Source organism: Theropithecus gelada, chromosome 6, assembly GCF_003255815.1.
Source record: "Theropithecus gelada isolate Dixy chromosome 6, Tgel_1.0, whole genome shotgun sequence".
Lineage (NCBI taxonomy): Eukaryota > Metazoa > Chordata > Mammalia > Primates > Cercopithecidae > Theropithecus > Theropithecus gelada.
Window position 1 is genome coordinate 132,760,609 of NC_037673.1, and position 20,718 is coordinate 132,781,326.

The 20,718-nt window shown below is 40.4% G+C and overlaps 1 protein-coding gene across 3 annotated transcripts in view; it reads right to left on the bottom strand.

Moving 5' to 3' along the window:
- The window catches only part of TRPC7 (transient receptor potential cation channel subfamily C member 7), a 141,684-nt gene extending 122,591 nt beyond the window's left edge, over positions 1 to 19,093 (bottom strand). For all 3 annotated transcript variants that reach the window (XM_025388287.1, XM_025388286.1, XM_025388285.1), the window contains exons 1-2: positions 18,870 to 19,093; positions 10,277 to 11,054 (exon numbers count right to left, since the gene is read on the bottom strand). In XM_025388287.1, the coding sequence (XP_025244072.1) occupies positions 10,277 to 11,054; positions 18,870 to 18,871 (780 nt within the window). In that variant the 5' untranslated portion in view covers positions 18,872 to 19,093. The remainder of the gene's footprint in view (positions 1 to 10,276; positions 11,055 to 18,869) is intronic.
- Between the last annotated feature and the right edge of the window lie 1,625 nt (positions 19,094 to 20,718).

Below are 20,718 nucleotides of genomic sequence, written 5' to 3' on the forward strand. Positions count from 1 at the left end.
CTGTCGTCCCTCCTTTTATCTGTTCTGCTTTCCCCAACACCACAACTGCACACACACACATAAGTATACACACACGCAACACACACACCATGTACACATACAACACACACACACATACACACAACACACACATGGACACACACATTTATGAAGTTCCCATATCCCTGGCTTGGTTTGTGCTTGGTCAATAACCAAGAAATCAATAACCTCTGGTTTCCTCCAGACTGACCTCTGAGTTACGATTATCTTTGGCTTCCTAGAATATATGACCCACTGTATGAGTCATTGACCTCTGGCCTAGTTTACCCTACTGGGGGTCTTCCTGGATTCCTGGTCTCAACCTTTGCCAGTTTATCTCAACCTGGTGCTTACCCTACTGTACTGAGTTGAATAGCACCACGCACCCCAATGCATGTCCTTCCTGGAACCTCAGAATGTGACCTTATTTGGAAATAGGATATTTGCTGGTGTAACTCGTTAAGATGGAGTCCTATTGGAATAGGGTGGATCCTCACTCCCAAATGACTGGTGTCCTTATCAGAAGAGAATTAACATAGAAAAACACAGCGAGAACCCTACTGCATTATAACAGAGGCAGAGACTGGAGCGGTGCATTGACAAATAAAGGCTTGGCAGAAACCACCAGAAAGTAGAAAGAGGCAAGGACAGATCCTCTTCTAGAGCCTCCAAGGAGGGCATGACCGAGCTAACACCTTGATTTTGGACCTCTAGCCCTCAGTACTGTGAGAGAATAAGGTTCTGTGCTTTTAAATCACCACGTTTGTGCTACTTTGTTATTGCAGCGCTCAGAAACTAAAACAACCACCCACACTCAATTGAGTATTTGCCAAAGGAGATTTTGGGTGCCCAGAAAAGCCTTGATTGCACCCAGTCTCTTCTTGGCATGGCATTTTCAATGTCCAGAGTCCCCTGAAGGAAAGGAGAAGGGGAGGTCTACTACATAACTTTATTTATGCTAAAATAAGCTTTAGTTTAACATAAATCAGAGAGAAGATTCAGCCATTTTCCTCTACTTTAATGAAAAATTTACTGGGTTCATGCAACCAACAGAGAGAGAAAGATGTTTTTAGAATCTTGAAAATGCAATGGGAAGATTAAAGTCCACTGGAATCCTTTCCATTCTGGGGTTATCACTTCTGAACCCACTTTCCAATACCTCTGCTTTGCAAAGAACAATTTGGCTGAGCCTGGGACACACTCTCTTCTAAGGTCAAGGTCAATTTTCCATCAAAGATCAAGGTGGAAAATTGGAATTGACATAACTCTCCTGTTCTCCTTCTATTTTACTGGGCTCCTGTCTTAGAGGATAAGTTAAAGAGCTGGCTCTGTTCTGCTTCCTGTCCCTATGGCTCTCCACTGCCTGGAGCACCACTGTGAAGCACTGAGAGGTCCCAGAGATAGGAGAAGCAGGGTCCTGGGGAGCTTGAAGACAAGACGGTGGTCCTAGAAGCAGCAAGGAGACAGTCACCTGCTCCAACTGCACTATGGCTTCATCTGCAATGAAGCACCTGCTGGTGGAGATGCGCTAGTCCTTCTGCGTTCATATGCCACTCACCCCGTCCTGGGAGGGTCTCGTCTTCCTACATAGGCCTTCCAACTCTTTCCATTCTTGAGCTCTCCAATCCATTTTCTATAGCAGGTAGAGTAGATCTTTCCAAACTGCATATATGAGTCACTCACTCGCTTGCTGAAAACATCCGATGCCTCGCCATTCACCCTACAATGAAGTCCAACTTCTTACACGGCCACTAATGGTAAAGCCATGGCTAAGGTTCTCTTTAGCATCCATGTCACCTGCCACTTCTGTTTACTCCCTCCAGTAGATCCAGACCATGTTACTCAGAATTCTCAGAATGGGCTTCTTTTTCTCCTTCCCTTCACTGGGCTATTTCATGTGTCGTTTCCACATGCAGAGCCCTCTTTCCTATTCTCTGTCGTCCATTTATCTCTTTTATTCCATTGGGTTTCATTTTAGACATTGCCGTAAGCTGCCCCATTAAGACAACTCTATTAAAATTACATTTTTATTTTCTATCACAATTGTAATGCTGTGTTTATTGGTATGATTATATGAAGGACACTTATCTCCTCCCCTTGACAATAAGGTCCTTGAGGGCAGGAACTTTATATTGTTCATTTTATGTCAGCATCCAACTCAGAGCCTTGTCCAGACTAGAAGCTTTATATGTATTCATTGCATGAATAGGGAATTTTCAGATGGCTCTGTTACTAGGGCCTGCCTAGCTCTGATAGTCTGTGAGTCTATAGATCTTGTCCCCATCCTGACAAATATTTTCTGTATTTAATCTGAGTGTGAATTTACTGCTAATAAAACATGTGCCTCCCTGCAGATGGTGTGTGCAGCATACTTGATTAATGTTACTCTGCTGTGATTAATGTATATAGCATTGTAATTATTTTTTCAGAGAAAAATCTCTGCATTTCCATTTGATTTAATTTGTGCTACTACTCATTGGCTAACATCCTCAAAGAACTGTTTCCATTTTCTCCATATCTCTGATATTTCAGACTGATAGTTGCACTTGTGTAGGAAATGATTTTTCTCAATTTTTGTATGTGTAGTTATGAATCTTTTCCACGGAGATATTTTTCAAAAAATAATCTGTATTTGGCAGGATCTCTGCCTGCCCATTTCCTCCCTCCTCCTCTTTTGCTTCTCTATCTTTCCAGCCCACGTCGCCTCTCTCCACAGTAATATGTTAGCAGCACTCTAAGCTTATACAGTTTTAGTGTTCTGCATTTTTTTTCAATTGGAAAATATTCCCTTGGCCTATTTTTAACCATGGAGCTCACACGTACAGCCTAGTTGTTTTCTTGTGCGGGAAAAGTCTGCCATGGGAGTGGGAAGCTTAGCAGAAATCAGCAAGACCCTCTGAATAGAGGAGGTGCTGATATTTAATCCATGTTACTGGGAGGAAAAGTTGTAGTGCTGAAAATCCAGTGGGTGCTGAGAAACACAGAGATCCTCATGGAGCTCTCTGGTGAAAACTTAATAGTGCTTATTATGTATATCAGCTTCTCTGCAAGAAGTTATGTAATTTTTATCTCATTTAATCCTCACCAACACCCTGGGAGGTCATTATTCATTAATTTGATTGCTGATTTGTCTATTTACTGAGCTAATATTTACTTAATACTATATGTGCCAGGATTTTCTGGAGGTTAAACGGGATAGTGTAGAAATTTCTTAGCAACTTGATGAATGGTAATGTCACTTACAGAGTCGGACAGATTAGGGTAACAGCAAATGTTTGGGTGGAGTAAACAAGCATTCCATTTTGGTCAAGTTACAACTGAAGTACAGTCATGCATGGCACAATAGCATTTCACTCCAGAATGGACTGTACGTATGACAGTGATCCCATGAAATTATAATGGAGTTGCCCTATCCAGGTATATCATTAAAAATTTTTATACCATATTTTACTGTGCCTTTCCTATTTAGATATGTTATATACACAAATTCTGACCACTATATTACAACTGTCTACAGTGTTCAGGACAGTAACATGCCGCACAGGTGTATAGCCTGGGATCAATAGGCTATCCCACATAGCCCAGGTGTGTAGTGAACTGTATCATCTAGGTTTGGGTAGGAACACTCTATGATATTCACACAGTGATGAAATTGCTTAACAATGCATTTCTCAGGACATATCTTCATTAAGTAATACATGATTGTATCCTACCCTCCTTTTTTCAAATGAGAAAACTAACTTCCAATAGATGCCCAAGATTACATGGTTGGTAGGAGAGAGAACCAGGTCAGTCTGGTTCCAGGGTCAAGCTCCTCACTGTCCACTCCTCAGCCTCCAGGAGATGAAGCATGGTGCAATGGGTGCCCTCCAGGACCTGCCCCTCTGCGCTTGTCTCTTTTATCACACTCAAATAACTGTCATCCAGAGCATACTGTCTCCCTGTATCTTGGAGGCAGATACTCATGACATAGACCCTAGAAGAGAAACATCATCTAATTTTAGGCATTATTTGTGACCCAATGAAAATTTGTTATTAAAGGACACATTAATTGACTCATTTTCCTGTGATGACTCATTAATGAATGCTCTGGCAAAAGCATTCCCCTAGACACGTAGGCAGAAAAATAGAAAAAAAAAAAAAAAAAGCTAACATAAGCAGAAGTCACTTTGTCCCTTCTCTGGAGATAAGCCAGTCCCTGGATCTTGCTTTCAGGTATAGGGTCCTGTGACCAGGCCCCAGTGTGGCCCTGAGGAAAGGCATTCACACTTTGATTACATTTCACCTGTGTATGCTTAGTGAGTGGCAGTTCCATCAACTCATCACCTGACATCCACCAGCTTTCTTTCCTCTACTCACATTTCTGCATCATCCGATGCTCAAACACAGGACTAGAGGGACACAGATCCCTGAGGGGATTAGGGATAGTATACAGTCGTCCCTCAGTATCTGCAGATGATTAGTTCCATGACCTTCCCCCCTACCAAAATCTGAGGGTACTCAAGTCCCTGATAATAAAATGGCATCATATTTGCATATAACCTATGCATATCCTATATACTTTAAATCATTTCCAGAGAATGTATACTACATAATAAGCACTATTAAGTTTTCACCAGAGAGCTCCATGAGGATCTCTGTGTTTCTCAGCACCCACTGGATTTTCAGCACTACAACTTTTCCTCCCAGTAACGTGGATTAAATATCAGCACCTCCTCTATTCAGAGGGTCTTGCTGATTTCTGCTAAGCTTCCCACTCCCATGGCAGACTTTTCCCGCACAAGAAAACAACTAGGCTGTACGTGTGAGCTCCATGGTTAAAAATAGGCCAAGGGAGCTCACGCTTTGAGGACTTTTCTTCTAGATTCTGTCTTACACACACAGGCACACATCACACACATAAAACATCCTTTTAAGGCCTGCAGCCTTCACAACTTAAAAAATATTTTCCCAATAGAAAAGGAAACAATTTTCAAGTCATTTCCTGAATGTTAAGCAGGCATTTATTTATACTCCCAGCCAAGCTTTCAAACTTCAAGGAAATGTATAATATTTTTCCCAGGGTGTTGGACTATAACATTTAAAAATTCTAAAATGATTCAAAGTATTTGAGAAACTGGTGCAAACACTGAAAGCTGGGGCAATAGGCTTATTCAGCCTGCAGCCCAGGTGGGGGCCTTTCCCCAAGCTTCCTGTCTCCCTGGCTGCACACAGCCAGAGGTTAGATGTGCTCTAAGCCCTGGCACAACGAGACAAAGTCACTCCTTCTCCTCACTCTTCCCTTTTCTATTCTGATAAGTTTGTAAGCAGATTGCAAACTATCACCTAAACATCTTTACCTTCCACAATGTGATCTCTCTAGAGATCATAGCAGGTGGCAAATTGGTCTTATTTATCGTTATTTGCATTTTTATTTTGTAGTATTTTAGGCCCAGAGAATTTTCACGAGTCTTAAGATGACAGCGCAAACATTAATACATAATTCATCATCTATTTTTCATAATACATGTGGTTAACAACCCATTGATAAACAGAAAAATCATTTCCACTTTAAGTAGGATAAAGTTAGTTCTTGGCCCTACTCTTCCTCTCTGAGGTCTCAAAGGATAAATTGCTTGTGACTGAAGCACCATCCACAACCTCCATGCTATTTTGTCAACAGGAAGAGCCTTCTTACTTGTAGCTTTGTTATTCTTCAGAACCACTAGATGTTAAATAACTGCAATACAGTGTTTGTGAGGCTTCCACAGTCTCTGATTCGGGCACACTGGATGCTTTTAAATGTAAGCGAAAGATGAGAAAGCAAGAGAGATACCCCTACCCCATACTGCTTTCTCTTTCCTTCCAAAGTCCTAAACCTCACTCTACAATATTCCCTTGTCATCTTTTCTTTCCATGTCCCCACTCTGCCCCATCAGGCATTGCTGTTTTCATAACTCAGTTGGAAGAAATATTAATTCCTCTAATCATTTTGAAATAAAAGCTCCACAGAAAAATAAAATGCATAGACAAAATGCCCAGGAATTTGACTGGGAAGCAAATAAAGGAGACTAGCAAAATAAAATGGACCCTAAGCAATTTTATCACAAAGATGATCAGTGAAGAAAACCAAGCAGATTAATTCAGGAGAGCTGCAGACATCACACTGTGTTCTTGGTGGCTGTTACCCAACTGAAGTAGACAATTTTTTTATTTTTCCTTGCTACTCTAGGTGCCTCTATACAGACAGCGCATATCCCACAAGGATGAAGCACTTCTGAGAAGTCCAGCTCACACTAATATTCCTTTTCTCTGACTCTTACTGCATAGAAAAACCAATCAACCAAAATGTCATTTGTTGGCAGTGCTCCCAAAACCCATTTTAGGTACTGTGGGGAAGATCAAGAAGACACACTTTGCCCTCCATCACCATACAGTGAAGCAAATGATTGGGAACAGCTATTTAATGTGTATGGACTTTGTCCCCCCAACCAGCTTGTAACTTTCTTTACAGCTTCCTCGTTTCACTATGTCCATCAAATGCCGCTATTAAATCCACCCATGGAGGAAGAGTTTAAACCATAAAGAAAAGGAGTCAAGTGCTTCATTAGTTGAAATGATTATCCTTTTAGGATTTCCTTTATTCCCTTCATCAAGTATTTCTGGAATGCTCACTAGCTTATTGGGTGCCACACAAGGCACCAGGGAGGCCCCAGTGACCACATCGAGTTTTAATATCTTTCTAGATCCAAGATGAGAGAGACATAAGAAAATCCTTGAACAGCTACATGATTTCTACACCAAAAAATAACGACTTGCCAGCAGGCATCTAACTCCAGCCACAATTTGCTGAAGACCTTGACATTGGCTGCAATTTTTGTTAATGACTAGTGTCTATTCTGGTGATAAATTAAAGTGACTCCAAAAACAATAGCCTGGGAAAACTATTTTTCATGAATGATGCTTCCTAGTCAGGAAGAGGTTTTCCCCGAATGAGTATTTTAGGGGATGTGGAGGATGACATATGACATTTCCAATAAGAATCTGATAGTTTTTTACACATTTGATGGCATCAGATCATCTCCATAATATGTGGCTACAAGCAGCAACATGTGGTCTCTTGAAAGCAGAAAGGATTCAGAAATAGTGCATTTTAGAAGACACTCTCTTGCTCTTTATTTTTTTTTTTATTACAATTTGACTTCTTTCCTGCTAAGCTGCTCTCCTCTGAGAAGATTTATAATGTCAGGAATGCACATATAAGGCTAGCTGAATAAGCAATAAAGTACTAAAGGAAAAGTTATGTTAATTTATAATGTGCCATTTGTCGACAATCCAAAAGACATTACTTCAAACAAAGGTGACTAGGTGGATGTTAATAGCCAGCAAATGTATTGATGCAAACTCTTGTTCCAAGTAACTGCATTGTAGAAAGGATTTTTCATTACGTTACTGGTCTTCTTAATTGTCCACAATTTTCATATTTACTTTTAAAATAAAAAATTGTCCAAAATTTTCATATTTCCTTTTAAAATCAAAATATCATAGTAGATGCTTTCAAATGAACTTCCAGTTTCAGATATTGCAAATACTGAAATATGCCAGATGTGAGTTTTACTAAAAAAAATTGGCTCAGATGTAATTCCAAATGTTAGTTTAGTATCATTTTATTTAGCAAGGCTGGCATGCTCCCAGATACAGTAGAGAATTGTGCAATTTTCCAGATAATCTAATCCAAAAAAATCTTGTTTTGGCTTGAATTTTTAAAAAACTTTTTGGCTTGAAATATCTGAATTAATTAGTTTAGCCATTCCTTTCACATGGCCAATGCAGAATAGGTCTGAAGACTGTGCAACAAGCAAAGTTCAACCAATTTTCCTCAGCACATCCTTGACCTTAATGTTGGTGAGTAAGGTTTATTGTACAGAAAAAAAGAAAAAAGAGGCTATATTCCTTAAGAGTTTCTTTCAGTAATCTCTACCTCTACATCCACCAAGTTTTTCAGATGAGACCAAACAATGTAGGATTTAGAGAAATGGCTTCAATTTAGTGGTTGGGTCTCAGGTGGAGGACAGATGACATAAAGTAAACTTCTTAAAGAATTCTTTTCTAGTCCCAATTTGTGGGGCCCTGCAACCTCCTCTTGGCCTGGCCTTTCTGTCCCTGGGTTATGGCATGAGCGTCTTCCTACAGAGAGGCTTCCATGACCTCACCTACATACAACAAAATTTTCTCCCTCTTCAGTCCCAGTGCCTCACACTCCAAATTCTCCAATTCTTATTTACCAGACAAATTAATTTCCCAAACTCTAGTTCTCATCACTTTAGTTCCCTAATTACAAACTTTCCACCGCTCTCCCTTTCCTACAAGACAACGTTAAAAGTGCTCAGCCTGACCTGCTGGGTCCTTTGAGATCCTTCCCCAACTGATCTCTTCAGCATTCCTCCTGAATGGCCTACCGGAAGCTTGTATTTGAGTCACATGGAACTACTCACCCTCCCTGCTCTGGCCCATTCTGGACCTCATCTTCACTTACCTCCTCCAAATGCCTACTCTGTCTTCCTAATGACCCAAACACTCCTACTCATTAAGGCCCAACCCAATTACATCTCCTTTGAGCCCTCCCTGAAAAATGCAGCCCAGGAGAACCTTCCTTTCTGTGAGCTGGTACCCATTCTTGGCCGTATAATTGTATGCCAAACAGGGCAGCTCCTCCAACGACATCTAGTTTGGATCATGAAGTTTTCACTTGCGGTAACAGCTCTGTGTGCAATACCTCTTTGTATGGCATGTAGCACATGATAGTCTGTGGTTGAATGGCAGGATGAGAAATAATGAACCCAGTTGTGGTTCCTACTCTTCCAGCTATACCTTCTGCAGTGGAGGATCCTCTATCATTCATGTAAAAACAAGTGAAACCTGAAAAGTTTGTTATACAAGCAAGGCTCTGGCCCTCAGTTTCCTGAAGTGGCTGAGTTGACTCTGGGGTCTGAGTGCATAGATTAGAACAATGGTTTTGCTATTTACTGGCTATATGATCCTCTGTCTACTTCTGTGCCTTCATATAAAATGAGGCTAATAACAGTACTCAAGTCATCTGGTTGCTGAGAAGATTAAATAAGATCATATAGATAAAGTGGTTAGTGCTAGGCACACAATAACTGCCCACTAAATATTTGCTCTTGGCTGGGCGCAGTGGCTTATGCCTATAATCTCAGCATTTTGGGGGGCCGAGGTGGGCAGATCATGAGGTCAGGAGATCGAGACCATCCTGGCTAACACGGTGAAACCCTGTCTCAATTAAAAATACAAAAAATTTGCCGGACATGGTGGCAGTCACCTGTAGTCCCAGCTACTTGGGAGGCTGAGGCAGGAGAATGGCTTGAACCCAGGAGGCAGAGCTTGCAGTGGGCTGAGTTCATGCCACTGGACTCTAGCCTGGTTGACAGTGCGAGACTCTATCTCAAAAAAGGAAAAAAAAAATTGCTCTTATTTTTATTAAACACTGTGAAAAGAATTTCCTACTTTAGGAAGTTTTCTCTTTCAGGTGGAATGTCAGTTGACAAAGCACAGGCCTGCTATTGAAAAATGCACTTTGGAGATGGGTTTCCATCCTCTAGGCTGGCCTGGCAGGTCAAGGTGTTCTCAGGGTGATTGAATTACAGAGCTTTCACCTGGGCTCATCTACTAGTTTGACAAACTCAGCTCTACAGAGACAGTTTCATTTTTATTTTCCTAAACCTCCTTCTTAGCCCATTGACAAGAAAATGGCAAGAGCTTCCCAGGTTTAAGAAAAGCTGCAGCCAGGTCTTCTTGTTAGACTGAGACTGATCAAAACATTCCAGGATGAGACAGAGATGTGAACAAGACAAATCAAAGCCACGTAGGTGAAACAATCAAGAAGTCTATGCCTTACACTAGGAAATAACCACAGGTCCTTAGGTATCCTAGACACTCCTGAGCTCCCTGAAACAGAGCTAAGGCACTGACATCAGAACCACAACATAGTCCTGCCTGCGCTCGTCTTTGACTGCATGGATTTGTACTCAAGTCACTTCTTACCGTATTTATGTAGTTTAAAATATTTCACCCAGAGGGCTGCTTTTCCTCAGGCCTACCTCTTATAGGTGAGATGTGTTCCCCTCCTCCCCTGGGCCTGCCTAGTAAGATCCCGAGGTTTCCCCCTTTCTTAGATTTGAAGACAACCCATTTCGCACTGGACACACGCGCAAGAGCCCCTTGGGCAGCCTGCCTGCAGGGTACTAAGTGGGAGAGTTACCTTGAATTCAGTCTCGATGTTGGCTAGTCTGGCTAACTCGTTGCTGAGCTCCAGGGCGGTGAGGACAGGGTCTTCGCTGGACAGGGACAAGTAGGCGGCGCTCGCCAGTCCTTTGTACGCGTTCATGCGCGAGCGCGAGTGGCTGAAGGAGTCTTTCCGCTGTTTCTCGGTGCACTCAGTGCACTTGCAGAAGTAGTCATGGGGCCTCTCGATACGGGCACCCTTGAGCAGCAGGATGTGCACGATCTCATACTCCTGGCAGTGCGCCGCCAGGATGATGGGCGTGATGTCGTGGGAGAAGCGCGTGCCGTCCTCGTCGTAGGCATAGAAGTCGTCGTCACGCAGCTCCTGTTCCAGCGGGCTGAGCGTCAGGCGCTGGCCCTGCGCGAAGGCCGGGTGGTTGAGGATGGCCTCCACGATGCGCACGTAGCCCTTGCTGATGGCCAGCAGCAGCGCGTCCCCGACCCGTGCCAGGTTCTCCTTCTTTAGCAGCAGCTCCGTGACCTCTAGGTGCTCGTTGCCCACGGCCAGCTGCAGCGCGTTCTGCCCCATGTAGTCCACGCAGTTGAAGTTGAGGGTCTTGGACTCCTCCAGCATTTTCCGGACCACCGGGATGTTGCCATACTCAGCTGAGTCCAGGAAGCGTTCCTCCTCGGCCGTCAGGCTGGTGCCCTTCTCGTTGAACATGTAGGCGGGACCCCGGATGGCCTGGCGACGGCCCTTCTCCCTCAGCGTTGTGTGCCGGCGCTGCATGTTTTTGAAGGTGCTGCTCCCCAACCTATGGGACAGGGCAAAGATGCCAGGTTACTTTCCTGCGGATTCCCTAGCAGTAGAGCACACAATTGTTGAGATACACAAAGAATATCATGCTTGGAATCCTATGAGGAATTGTGCAGTCTTTCAAATCATTGTCTCAATCATCAAGATTCAGACACACTGGGTTACCTGAACTATTTCTTTCAAGTGGTAGAATATGACTCAGTTGTCTGTCTCTATATGCCTTGGGTGGAGACGGGGTGGCAGAGCTGAAAAATGGATCTGGAAGGACCCTAATAATAGATGGAGGATGGGTGTGGGATGGGGGTATGGCTGAAGGCTATTGGTTTTATTTCCATTTGTATAAAGTTGAGAGAGCCACTAAACCCCTCGGTGCTTCAGTTTTCCAACCTGCTCAATGCGGATAACTTACATGTGCTGCAGAGTCTGTAGGAGGATTAAATGAGGTAATTTGTGTGTAGAAAGTATAAGTCAATGTAGGTTTTATTCTGTTCCCTCTTGCCTCTTTTTATGCCCAGCTCTCCAAGGGCTGTGCCATAGAGTTGGCCATCACAAATATGGCTGCCTTCGGTTCAGATGTTTCCCCCTGAATGAGCTCCTGCACCATGGCAAAACTGCAGCAACATGCATGCATGCCACACGTGTCTGTTTCTACATTCTGTGCTATTCTCTATGGGAACAGTGCTTTCTGGTCCACACGCAACCTAAGCACCTATTAAAGGGCAAGATGTGGCAGGAAACAGGACTAGAATCATTGCCACTTGCTGATGGCCACTGAAGCAACCCTTCTGAGAGAATTCAGCCTTAGCTTCTTAATATTGAGCCTGGATTTTTACATGGATGGAAGAAATAGCTCAACTTACATGCTGGGTCCGCTTCTTACTTATTGCTGTTTCCCAGTGTGGCCTAGTGTAGAGCTTAATACTAATGCTACTAATAATAGCAGTTAACATTTATTAAGCACCTACTATATGCCAGGTATTATATTAAGAGCTTCACATGTATTAACTTGTGTAATTCTTGCATCAAATCTATGAGGAAGGTGCTATTATCATCCTCATCCTCAGATGAAGATACTGAGTAGAGAGGCTGAAAGGCAGACTTTGGAGTTAGGAGGTTTAGAGTAGGAATCCTGGCTCCACCATTTGCCAGTCTTGGACAATGTAAGTTACCCAAACTTACGTTGCCAAGGTGTTGAAACAGCAAACTAGAGACAATAACAGCTACTGTGTAATTTAAACTCAAGTTGGGGATATGCCATCTCTAGCCAGCCTTGAGACCTTGAGCAGGTCCCAGCTTCTAGATCTCAAATAACTATGGAATAGAGGGGCTGGACCAGGTGTTTCCTAAGCCTTTACCAACTTGGACATCTTAAACGTTGTTGATTCTCCAATTGGTTCTACCTGTATTTTCTATTTTTCTTTTCTACTTTACCTCCACTCACATTATTCAGAGAATATTAGAATGGCATAAATTTTAACAAGAGTGTATCTTTTTTAAAGAGTAAGTACTTGGATATTTGTTTTTAACTATTTTCCATGGTCCCAGATAATTTTTTTTTTTTAACATTCATCATGTCTTCATGCATAAACAATACTTAATATTTCACTTTAGCCATTTTTAAAAAATAATCAAACAAAAATGATTACAGAGAAAGGCTTTAAAATTAAATCCAATGTTTTGAGATTTTAAAAAGTCATGCAATTAGCCTTGTGAATGTTTAAATTGGGGACTCCATTTAGTTTTCTGCTCATTTTACCTTTTGACCTGCTCAACCTGCTCAAACCTTTTCGGTTTTAGTTCCTTGGGGGCCCTATGTCTGGTATAAAGCAAAGAATGGGGATCATATCTTGGTACTCTAATCCTGCCTGGAGCTGAGTCACACTTCCCTTGGGAAAAGCTGCTAAATTATACAGTGGAGCTAACTTCTTTATCTGCACAAAATAAAAAGAATAATTATGGGCAACTCCCTCAAAAGGCAACCGTGGGTGATAAATCCTAACCGAGAGCTCTGTACACCTTTAGGAAGAGTGTCTGAACCACCGTCCACTTTTTAAAAGTGCACTTTGATAAAAGATTGCTGGGGAAAAGACTGTCAGAATTCAAGTTCATGAGATCCTTCTGAGCCCATTCTTTTCAACAATGCCATCATTCCAGAGACAGTCTGTTCATTGGTACCAAAGGCAGACTATGGATTAGGAATCCCAGAGAAACATTTACAGGAGAGAAAGATTCACAAATAGTGTGCAGGCACTTATTATTATAGGGTTTTCAGAAAGAGAAAGTTACTGAGTTGAAAGCTAAGCAGTTACCCCATTTGCATTCCCAAGAGGCTTTGTTTCAGGAGATGTAATGGACTTAGTTTCAAGGCCTGTCATCTGGGCACACACACACACACAGGTAGAAGTTGAACCCAAGGAAGACTGATAATAATCTTTTTCATGGAAGTACTCAGCCTGTCCTACGACAGGCTTCTACTTCTCTCAAAACCACTTTATTAGACTTAGCCATCACAACCCAACCTGAGAAAAAGCAGTTTACACTCAAGAGCATCTGAGCAGTGTGTCAGATACGAAACAGCAGCTGTCTAAGAAGAAGCCGGCACTACAGCTTGATTCCACGTCACTTTTCCATTAGAGGTCTGCTCAAGAGGGAGAATAGGTCAGAATACAAGGTCAAGGATACCCAACTATTACACAGCAACAAGCCATGGAGAGATTAACTCAAAGGAAATTTAATGACTACTGAACCAAGTCATAGCAGAGAAATATTTCACAAGGAACACATAAGTACCCAATCTAAATTCAGAGTCCCTGTGAATATCACAGACACTGCAGCCTACAAACTTAAAGGATATTCAAGCATTGTTTATTCATTCCACTCATTACAAAACAAAACAAAACAAAACGTAAAAAGCAAAGTATTAGCATTCTCATCTTTTAGATGAAGAAACTCTGGTAGGCCAAGTGAAAACACTAAATCTTAGGTCCTAAGACTTTGGACAAATAATTTCTGCACAGGGTAGGGCATCATATAAATCTTGATGTTTCTATAATAACTATGTTTTATCAAAGAAAAGAATATATGTGTATAGCTAGTACTTGGCAGATGTTAAAATGTCCTCACCATGTGACATGCATTTTTCTGAATGCCCTTGAAAGCAGACACCCAGATGTAGTAAGAAATAAACAAGACTCTTTTGCAGCCTTTAAAACCTCAGCCTTGAAACACATTTGGATGCTCACAAAATTGTCGATTCTGCTCCTTTCCTAGCAGAATTTAGCGTTAAAAATGAAACCTTATGAGCCTTAAAGTCATGTATGCATATAAGCAGATAATGGCATATGCTACTCAGTGAAATTGCGTCCAATGCGAGGGGCTTCACAATAGACTATGAAGCCATGAGAATTGATGCACATATTGATGGAGGCCTTTTATCCTCACTGTGGGCTTTTTATTAGCTCTGACTACCTCTTACCCTAATATCCCTCTAATGATGCTTTTTAAACATTTATGCACTTGTGAATATATTCAGCCACCATATCCTTGCTGTTTAATCTTGATATCACAGATATTCATGTTTTAGCTATATATATCACATGGGTTGGAAAGAATCCACAAAAGATGATGTGTCAGATAAAGTCACATGGTTCACAGTAGTTGGTGGCCAAAGCTCACACTCATGAATCAGATGTGCCGCCCTGCTGAACTCTGGTGATCCTATCACAGTTTTAGGGCCAATGATAAGCAAAACGAATCTCCCTAAAATGCATTTGGAATTTGATTGCCTTATTTTAGTATTTTTCTTAAAAGTGAACTTTGAACGCAAATACGTATTTGTTTGCATGTATTATTGAGATAATGAGTGATTAAATACCCCAGTTAGATACTATGTTTTACATTTTCCAGAAGTGCATACAACTGACATTTGATGTCATTCGGAAGAAGGATTCCAGTGGAAACAAAACCATATATGAGAGGAAGACTGATTATTAAACTCCCTCTTGATCCTTCAGTTGCTATTTTTATCAAGCTGCTCTTACAGATGCATCAGCCAGTCTGAAGGAAGCCAGATGTCATTGATCCATGAAAAGTATGAATCTTGTGCCCTAAGTCCAGCTGCACATGAGCATGGCCATAAAGGCTTTTGGAGACAGAAATTGTGCTTAATTACTGAAGAAGAAAAGGCCACTTAATCAAAATGTCTTTTTAGAGATATTTGTTGTCTCTTGTCTAAAATTGCTACATGTATCAAAGGTCTCTATGGAAATTATCCAATCTTAAAATCAATTCAGCCTGTAATATTCCCCTACTGGAAATAGAACCAAACAGAATCTAGGAGTCAGATCAAACACCCAGGAAAACCCAGCTTTGCTCTGGGCATCTTCTCCCAAGAGTACGTTTTCTGAGTATTAGTCTAGAGCAACAGTGATAAAATAGTCAAGTTATTTGGAGTCTTCTTCTAAACCACAGGTCTCCTGCCAAAATAACGGGAGTGATAAAGCCCATTCCTCATGTTCCTCAGGAGCACAGTGAAGATTAAATAATGTCTACCAAATGCCCTGGGTACCGTAACACTATATACAAATGTCCATGACAGTAATGATCAAAATCTTACCTATCAATGCACTTAAGTACACAATTATTAGAATTGTCTCACATTTTACTGGACATTGATATACTCAGCTTAGCTATTTTTCTAAATGACTATACAATAGTTATATTTAACATACATTACACATTTACCATGTAGGCACTGTCCTAACTGCTTTACATAAATTACTGTTTTAAATAAATTATCTTCTGATAAGCTTAGCTATTTTCCTGTATGACTCTTTAATCATAGTGATTAACATTTGTTTCACATTAACCATGTACCAGCTACATGCTGAGTAATTTATGTGCATTGTCATTTATATTTATTTATTCATTTATTTTTCAAATAAGATATAAAGATAAATTTAATGTTATAGGTACTCAACACAATAATGCCAGACATAAAGACAAATGGCAATATAATGATGAATGAATTGTAAATATAAACATATAAAAAAGGAGGTAAGTACATAAATCATTAACTGAAGATGATTAAAATGTATAGCGAACACAACACATTTGAGAATATGCATTATCATTTTAAGTTCTCACAAATGATTACATGGTTTAGGTGCTATTGTCATTCCCATTTAACAGATGATGAAGTGGTCAAATTAATTAACCACTTTTCTGAACCTACACAACATGCCAGAGGTAGACTCACTGTTAAGGGTCTAGTCTGTCTGCTTTGAAAGTCTGTGCTTTTGGCTAGTATGCCACTGCCAGCCATCTTCTTTCTGTCTTTCTGATTTTTTTTTTTTCTGAGTTTCTTTAGACTATAACTTTTTCCATTAGAGTTCAAGATCCTTGAGGGTAGGGAATACTCGTGTATATGGCATATGCACCTGGTGCCCTATACTCCTGACGCCTGGCACATGGTGCTTGGTCAACCAACTTAATTCATTCCTAAATATTTGAATCTGTGTTGGTCATTTAAGAAGATCAGTACATTGGAGCTGTTGGTGTTTACCAGCATCTTCCTTCTCACAAAATATAGGAGCCATATAATTCTATAACAGTTATTTCCTGCTTATGACTGACAACATTTAAAATAAGGTATGAATTCCTAAGTAAAATCAGTTTCTAATTAGCTCCACTATAAATTATGGCCCATAAGTTGCTAGATGAAGCAGCTAATATCAGAAGGCAAATGACACCCTTTGGTGACTGAGTCAGAAAATTGAGACATTCTCACTTCTTCATGCTACTTCTGAAAATTTTTACATATTTTCAAAGGCATCCAACTTATTTCTAGGTATCACCTTCCTTCTTCTGTTGAAGTTGAGGTGAGATAGTGAACGTAAACTGTTTATCATCACCTTGTAAGTGCTCTAGTGACATTGCATATTATTAGCTCTATTTTAGCTTATTACAACTATATTAATTGTGGGTTTAAGGCATTTAAGTTCCCACCTAAGCTACTGATAATAATTTGCTTGTACAACATATGTACTTTAAATAAAGAAAAAAGATACCCACCTAACTACCCCCATGATATACACGAGTTCATACATTTTACCAGTTAATCCTACAGGAAACAAGCAAAGTATCCTTCTTCTACTCATTAAAATGTATTACATTAAGATATACTTCCCAAAAAATTCTACTAATGTGAGATAGTTTTTCCATTGCATCTTGGAATAAAAATATTGTCTAGTGTTCCTGAGTGCTAATAAATGTTTCTATTTGTAATTTATTTTCTTTTAGAGAAGAAGTTATCCTCAGTTTTTTCAAACTGCCCTAGGTACCACCTATCTAAATATAACTAGTGCTTTGTATGTGCTTCTATTTTTCTTTTTACTTTTAAAATCCTTATTTTCCTATTTTGGAAGTTGGAAGTTATGAAACTGGATGTCTGTATCTCATTGTGTATAGCTCCAGATGGAGCTGAAACAAGTTTTGATAGTTTTATGTTTTAAAAAGATTTTTCTTGAAATAAAATAGATATGTGTAACCTTTTGATGATTTCACTGACCTCTGTGATAAGAGTCTGAAATAAACATCTACTACCTAGAAAGTAAGAGAGGCCCTTATATTGTGAAATGACAATACTAAAAAAAAAAGTAACATGCTGAATATTTATATGGAGGGAAATGCTGATTGCTTTTACTAAGCAAGAGCTCCTGGTATCTCTTATCCAAGATACCACATGCATTCTGCAATTAGCCTCAACGAGGCTCCACATAGTTCTGATTTTTTTCTGGGTTAATTACTGCCTAAAGGAGTTATCTAGTCTACATGCCCCTAAGTTTAGGAGCAAGTGTTTTTGGAAATAAATATTTATGAAAGGGTAATTGTGACATAGAAGTTTGGTAAGTTTTTAAATAGTTGAATCAATATCATTGTTAAAAAGATCTTGGAGATTGGATTTGCACCACATCCATAATGAATATTCTGGATTTAATGTGAATTCATTCATAAATCTGATGTGTGCCTGGTGCTTCAGAAATAGGACTCACCAGCAGGTGGCATTCTGAGGCAAAAATTCACTGAGTGCCACCAGGCAGGGTCAATCATTATTGCCTTTTCTGAATCTACCCTGAATCCATTATGTCTTTAAATTACAATTAATAGCAATAGCATTTTGGTTGTGTCTACTCAATCATAGGTAAGTGAATTTACAACTTCAAACTTAAAGGGGAGATTCAGAGTTTCAAAGTTCTGCCTAGATTACACCTCTTTCACTAGGAGCATATTTGTTATTTTGAAATGGATGTCTGAAGGAGATATATAGCTCAGATCATATTTTCAGCAAGAAAAAAAGAAAAATGACAATCTTTTTTTTGCCACCTGTAGTTCTTTAATGGTGGCTGCTTATTAGAATATAACCCTCTCCCTCCTCTCAACCCCATATTTATATTATGATATATACAACCACATAAATACATTAGAAAGCTGTCAGTAGTGAAGGGAAAGAAGAGACAACACATACACACTCTTCTAGGAATAAAACTGTATTACTCTAGCACAAAAGGAATAGGCTACTGAGACGAGTTGTCTATTTCTAAATGGCTTTGAAAACTTAGACATTCAATGAAAGAAAAAAAAAATTTCTTCTACCAACTCAACAAATAAGAAAGACCTCAGATCTATCTAAAAATCTAAGCAGTGCACTAGAGGAAGAAAGCTGATAAATAAAAGTTCAATTCCATATTTTAGCGAGAACACAACCTCTACTGGAAAAAAAGATCAATATGAAAGAACCATCATAGCTGCTTACATTGAGGGTATAATACGCAGGCTTGTTCCTCCTCTAGATGACCGGAATCCGGTGCTGAGTCGCGGGAAGCTGGCTCCCCATGGGTGGCAGCCAAGGGTGTACCGCTCTCCGTGGTGCTGAAGTATAGAGCTGGTCAAGTGAGTGGAGTTGCAACGATGTGAAAGCGCGCTCCGCTGTTCTTTGTGCTGCAATGGTAAAAACTCTCCTTACGAGGCAGAACCGTGTTACCGTCCTTTTCCTAATCGGGGGGAAATTTCCCAGAGAACATGACGGAGAAGCATCTGTGTGTGAGAGTGGCATGCGGCGTGGTGATGTGTTGGTATAGTCCCCACCCCCTCTTCCCGACGTAGCTTGAAAGGGAGGTAGCAACTCTTTCTTCCTACCATAGCTCCTCAGGATTTCTACCTGCCCCTTCCTCTGTCCCAGAACAGCCCATCACACACACACACACACACACACACACACACACACACACACACACCTCGTTATATAAGGCAGCATGTTCTGGTTTCTGAGGCAGAATACTCATTGGTTTAAACAAATGAGGAATGAGTTGGTTTCCTACCTGTTGTGTCTGTGTGTTTACAGAGGGAGGGGTTTAAAAAGAAAACTAAAACCAGAGAAGCCTAAAGAGCGATAGAAGTAGTTTTCTTTCATAAGTCTCATCAACCCACCACACTTTGTCTTCTGTGAATGATGTATCTTCCAACTTTACTATTTTGGTTCAGTGGGGTAGAGTAAGTCTCACGTTAGTAACAAGACTAAAAGGATTAGGTTTCATTTGCAACTTTCCACTTTTTGAAAGGAAATTCTCAATCCAAAATACCATTTCCCTAACAGTTCCCACACTCACCAATTGCTATGTTACCAAATGGTCTATGATTCTTAAACACTGAGGTACTTTAATGACATCATTGGAGAGAAACCATCTTAATTGAAATATTGCCTGTGTAAGAAAAATCACAATTGCTTCTACAATCTACCTGGGTAACTGACCAATAAATCAGAGTGGTTATTCTCTGAAATCAATTTACGGCTTAATAACTGACACTCTGTAAAAACTGTTGCTGTGTGCACGTGCAATACTTAGGGATAAAGAGTTGCTTATAATGTACACATGACCATTCTAGTTTTACATCCAAATGAGATTGCATTGGTTTATTAATATGCTACTAGTATTTTCTCTGGATATAACATGGTATGTGGGAAAAGACCTTGGGATTTTGATTCACTTATTAACTGTGTGACTTTAGACATGACAATAAACCCATTGAATCTCAGTCTTCTCATATGTGAATGGTGGGTAACAATAGGGTTTATAATATCTTTTACCAATTGTTGTGGTGATAATTGAAAAATCATATACAAATAACTCCAAAGAGCTCACACTTAAGGTGTGCATGATAAGTTTGAATGTTCCTTTTAATTTTTAAAAAATTTGAGACAGGGTCTCACAGTGGTACAATCATGGCTTACTGTAGCCTTGACCTCCCAGGCTCAAGTGATCCTCTTCCCTCACCCTCCAAAGTAGCTATACAGGCACATACCACCAGAGCTAGCTAATTTTTAATTTTTTAGTAGAGACAGTATCCTACTACGTTGCCTAGGCTGGTCTCGAACTACTGGGCTCAAGCTATTCTCCTGCCTCAGCCTCACAAAGGGGTGGGATTACAGGCATGAGCCACAATGCTCGACCCAGTTTGAAAGTTCTTTCTCCTCTGCTTGCTCAAGAGAAGTTAAGGTAGTTCTCTAGTTCTGGGAAAGGTGGCATGAACCTGTAGTCCCAGCTACTTGGGAGGCTGAGACATGAGGATCACTTGAACCTAGGAGGCTGAGGTTACAGTGAGCT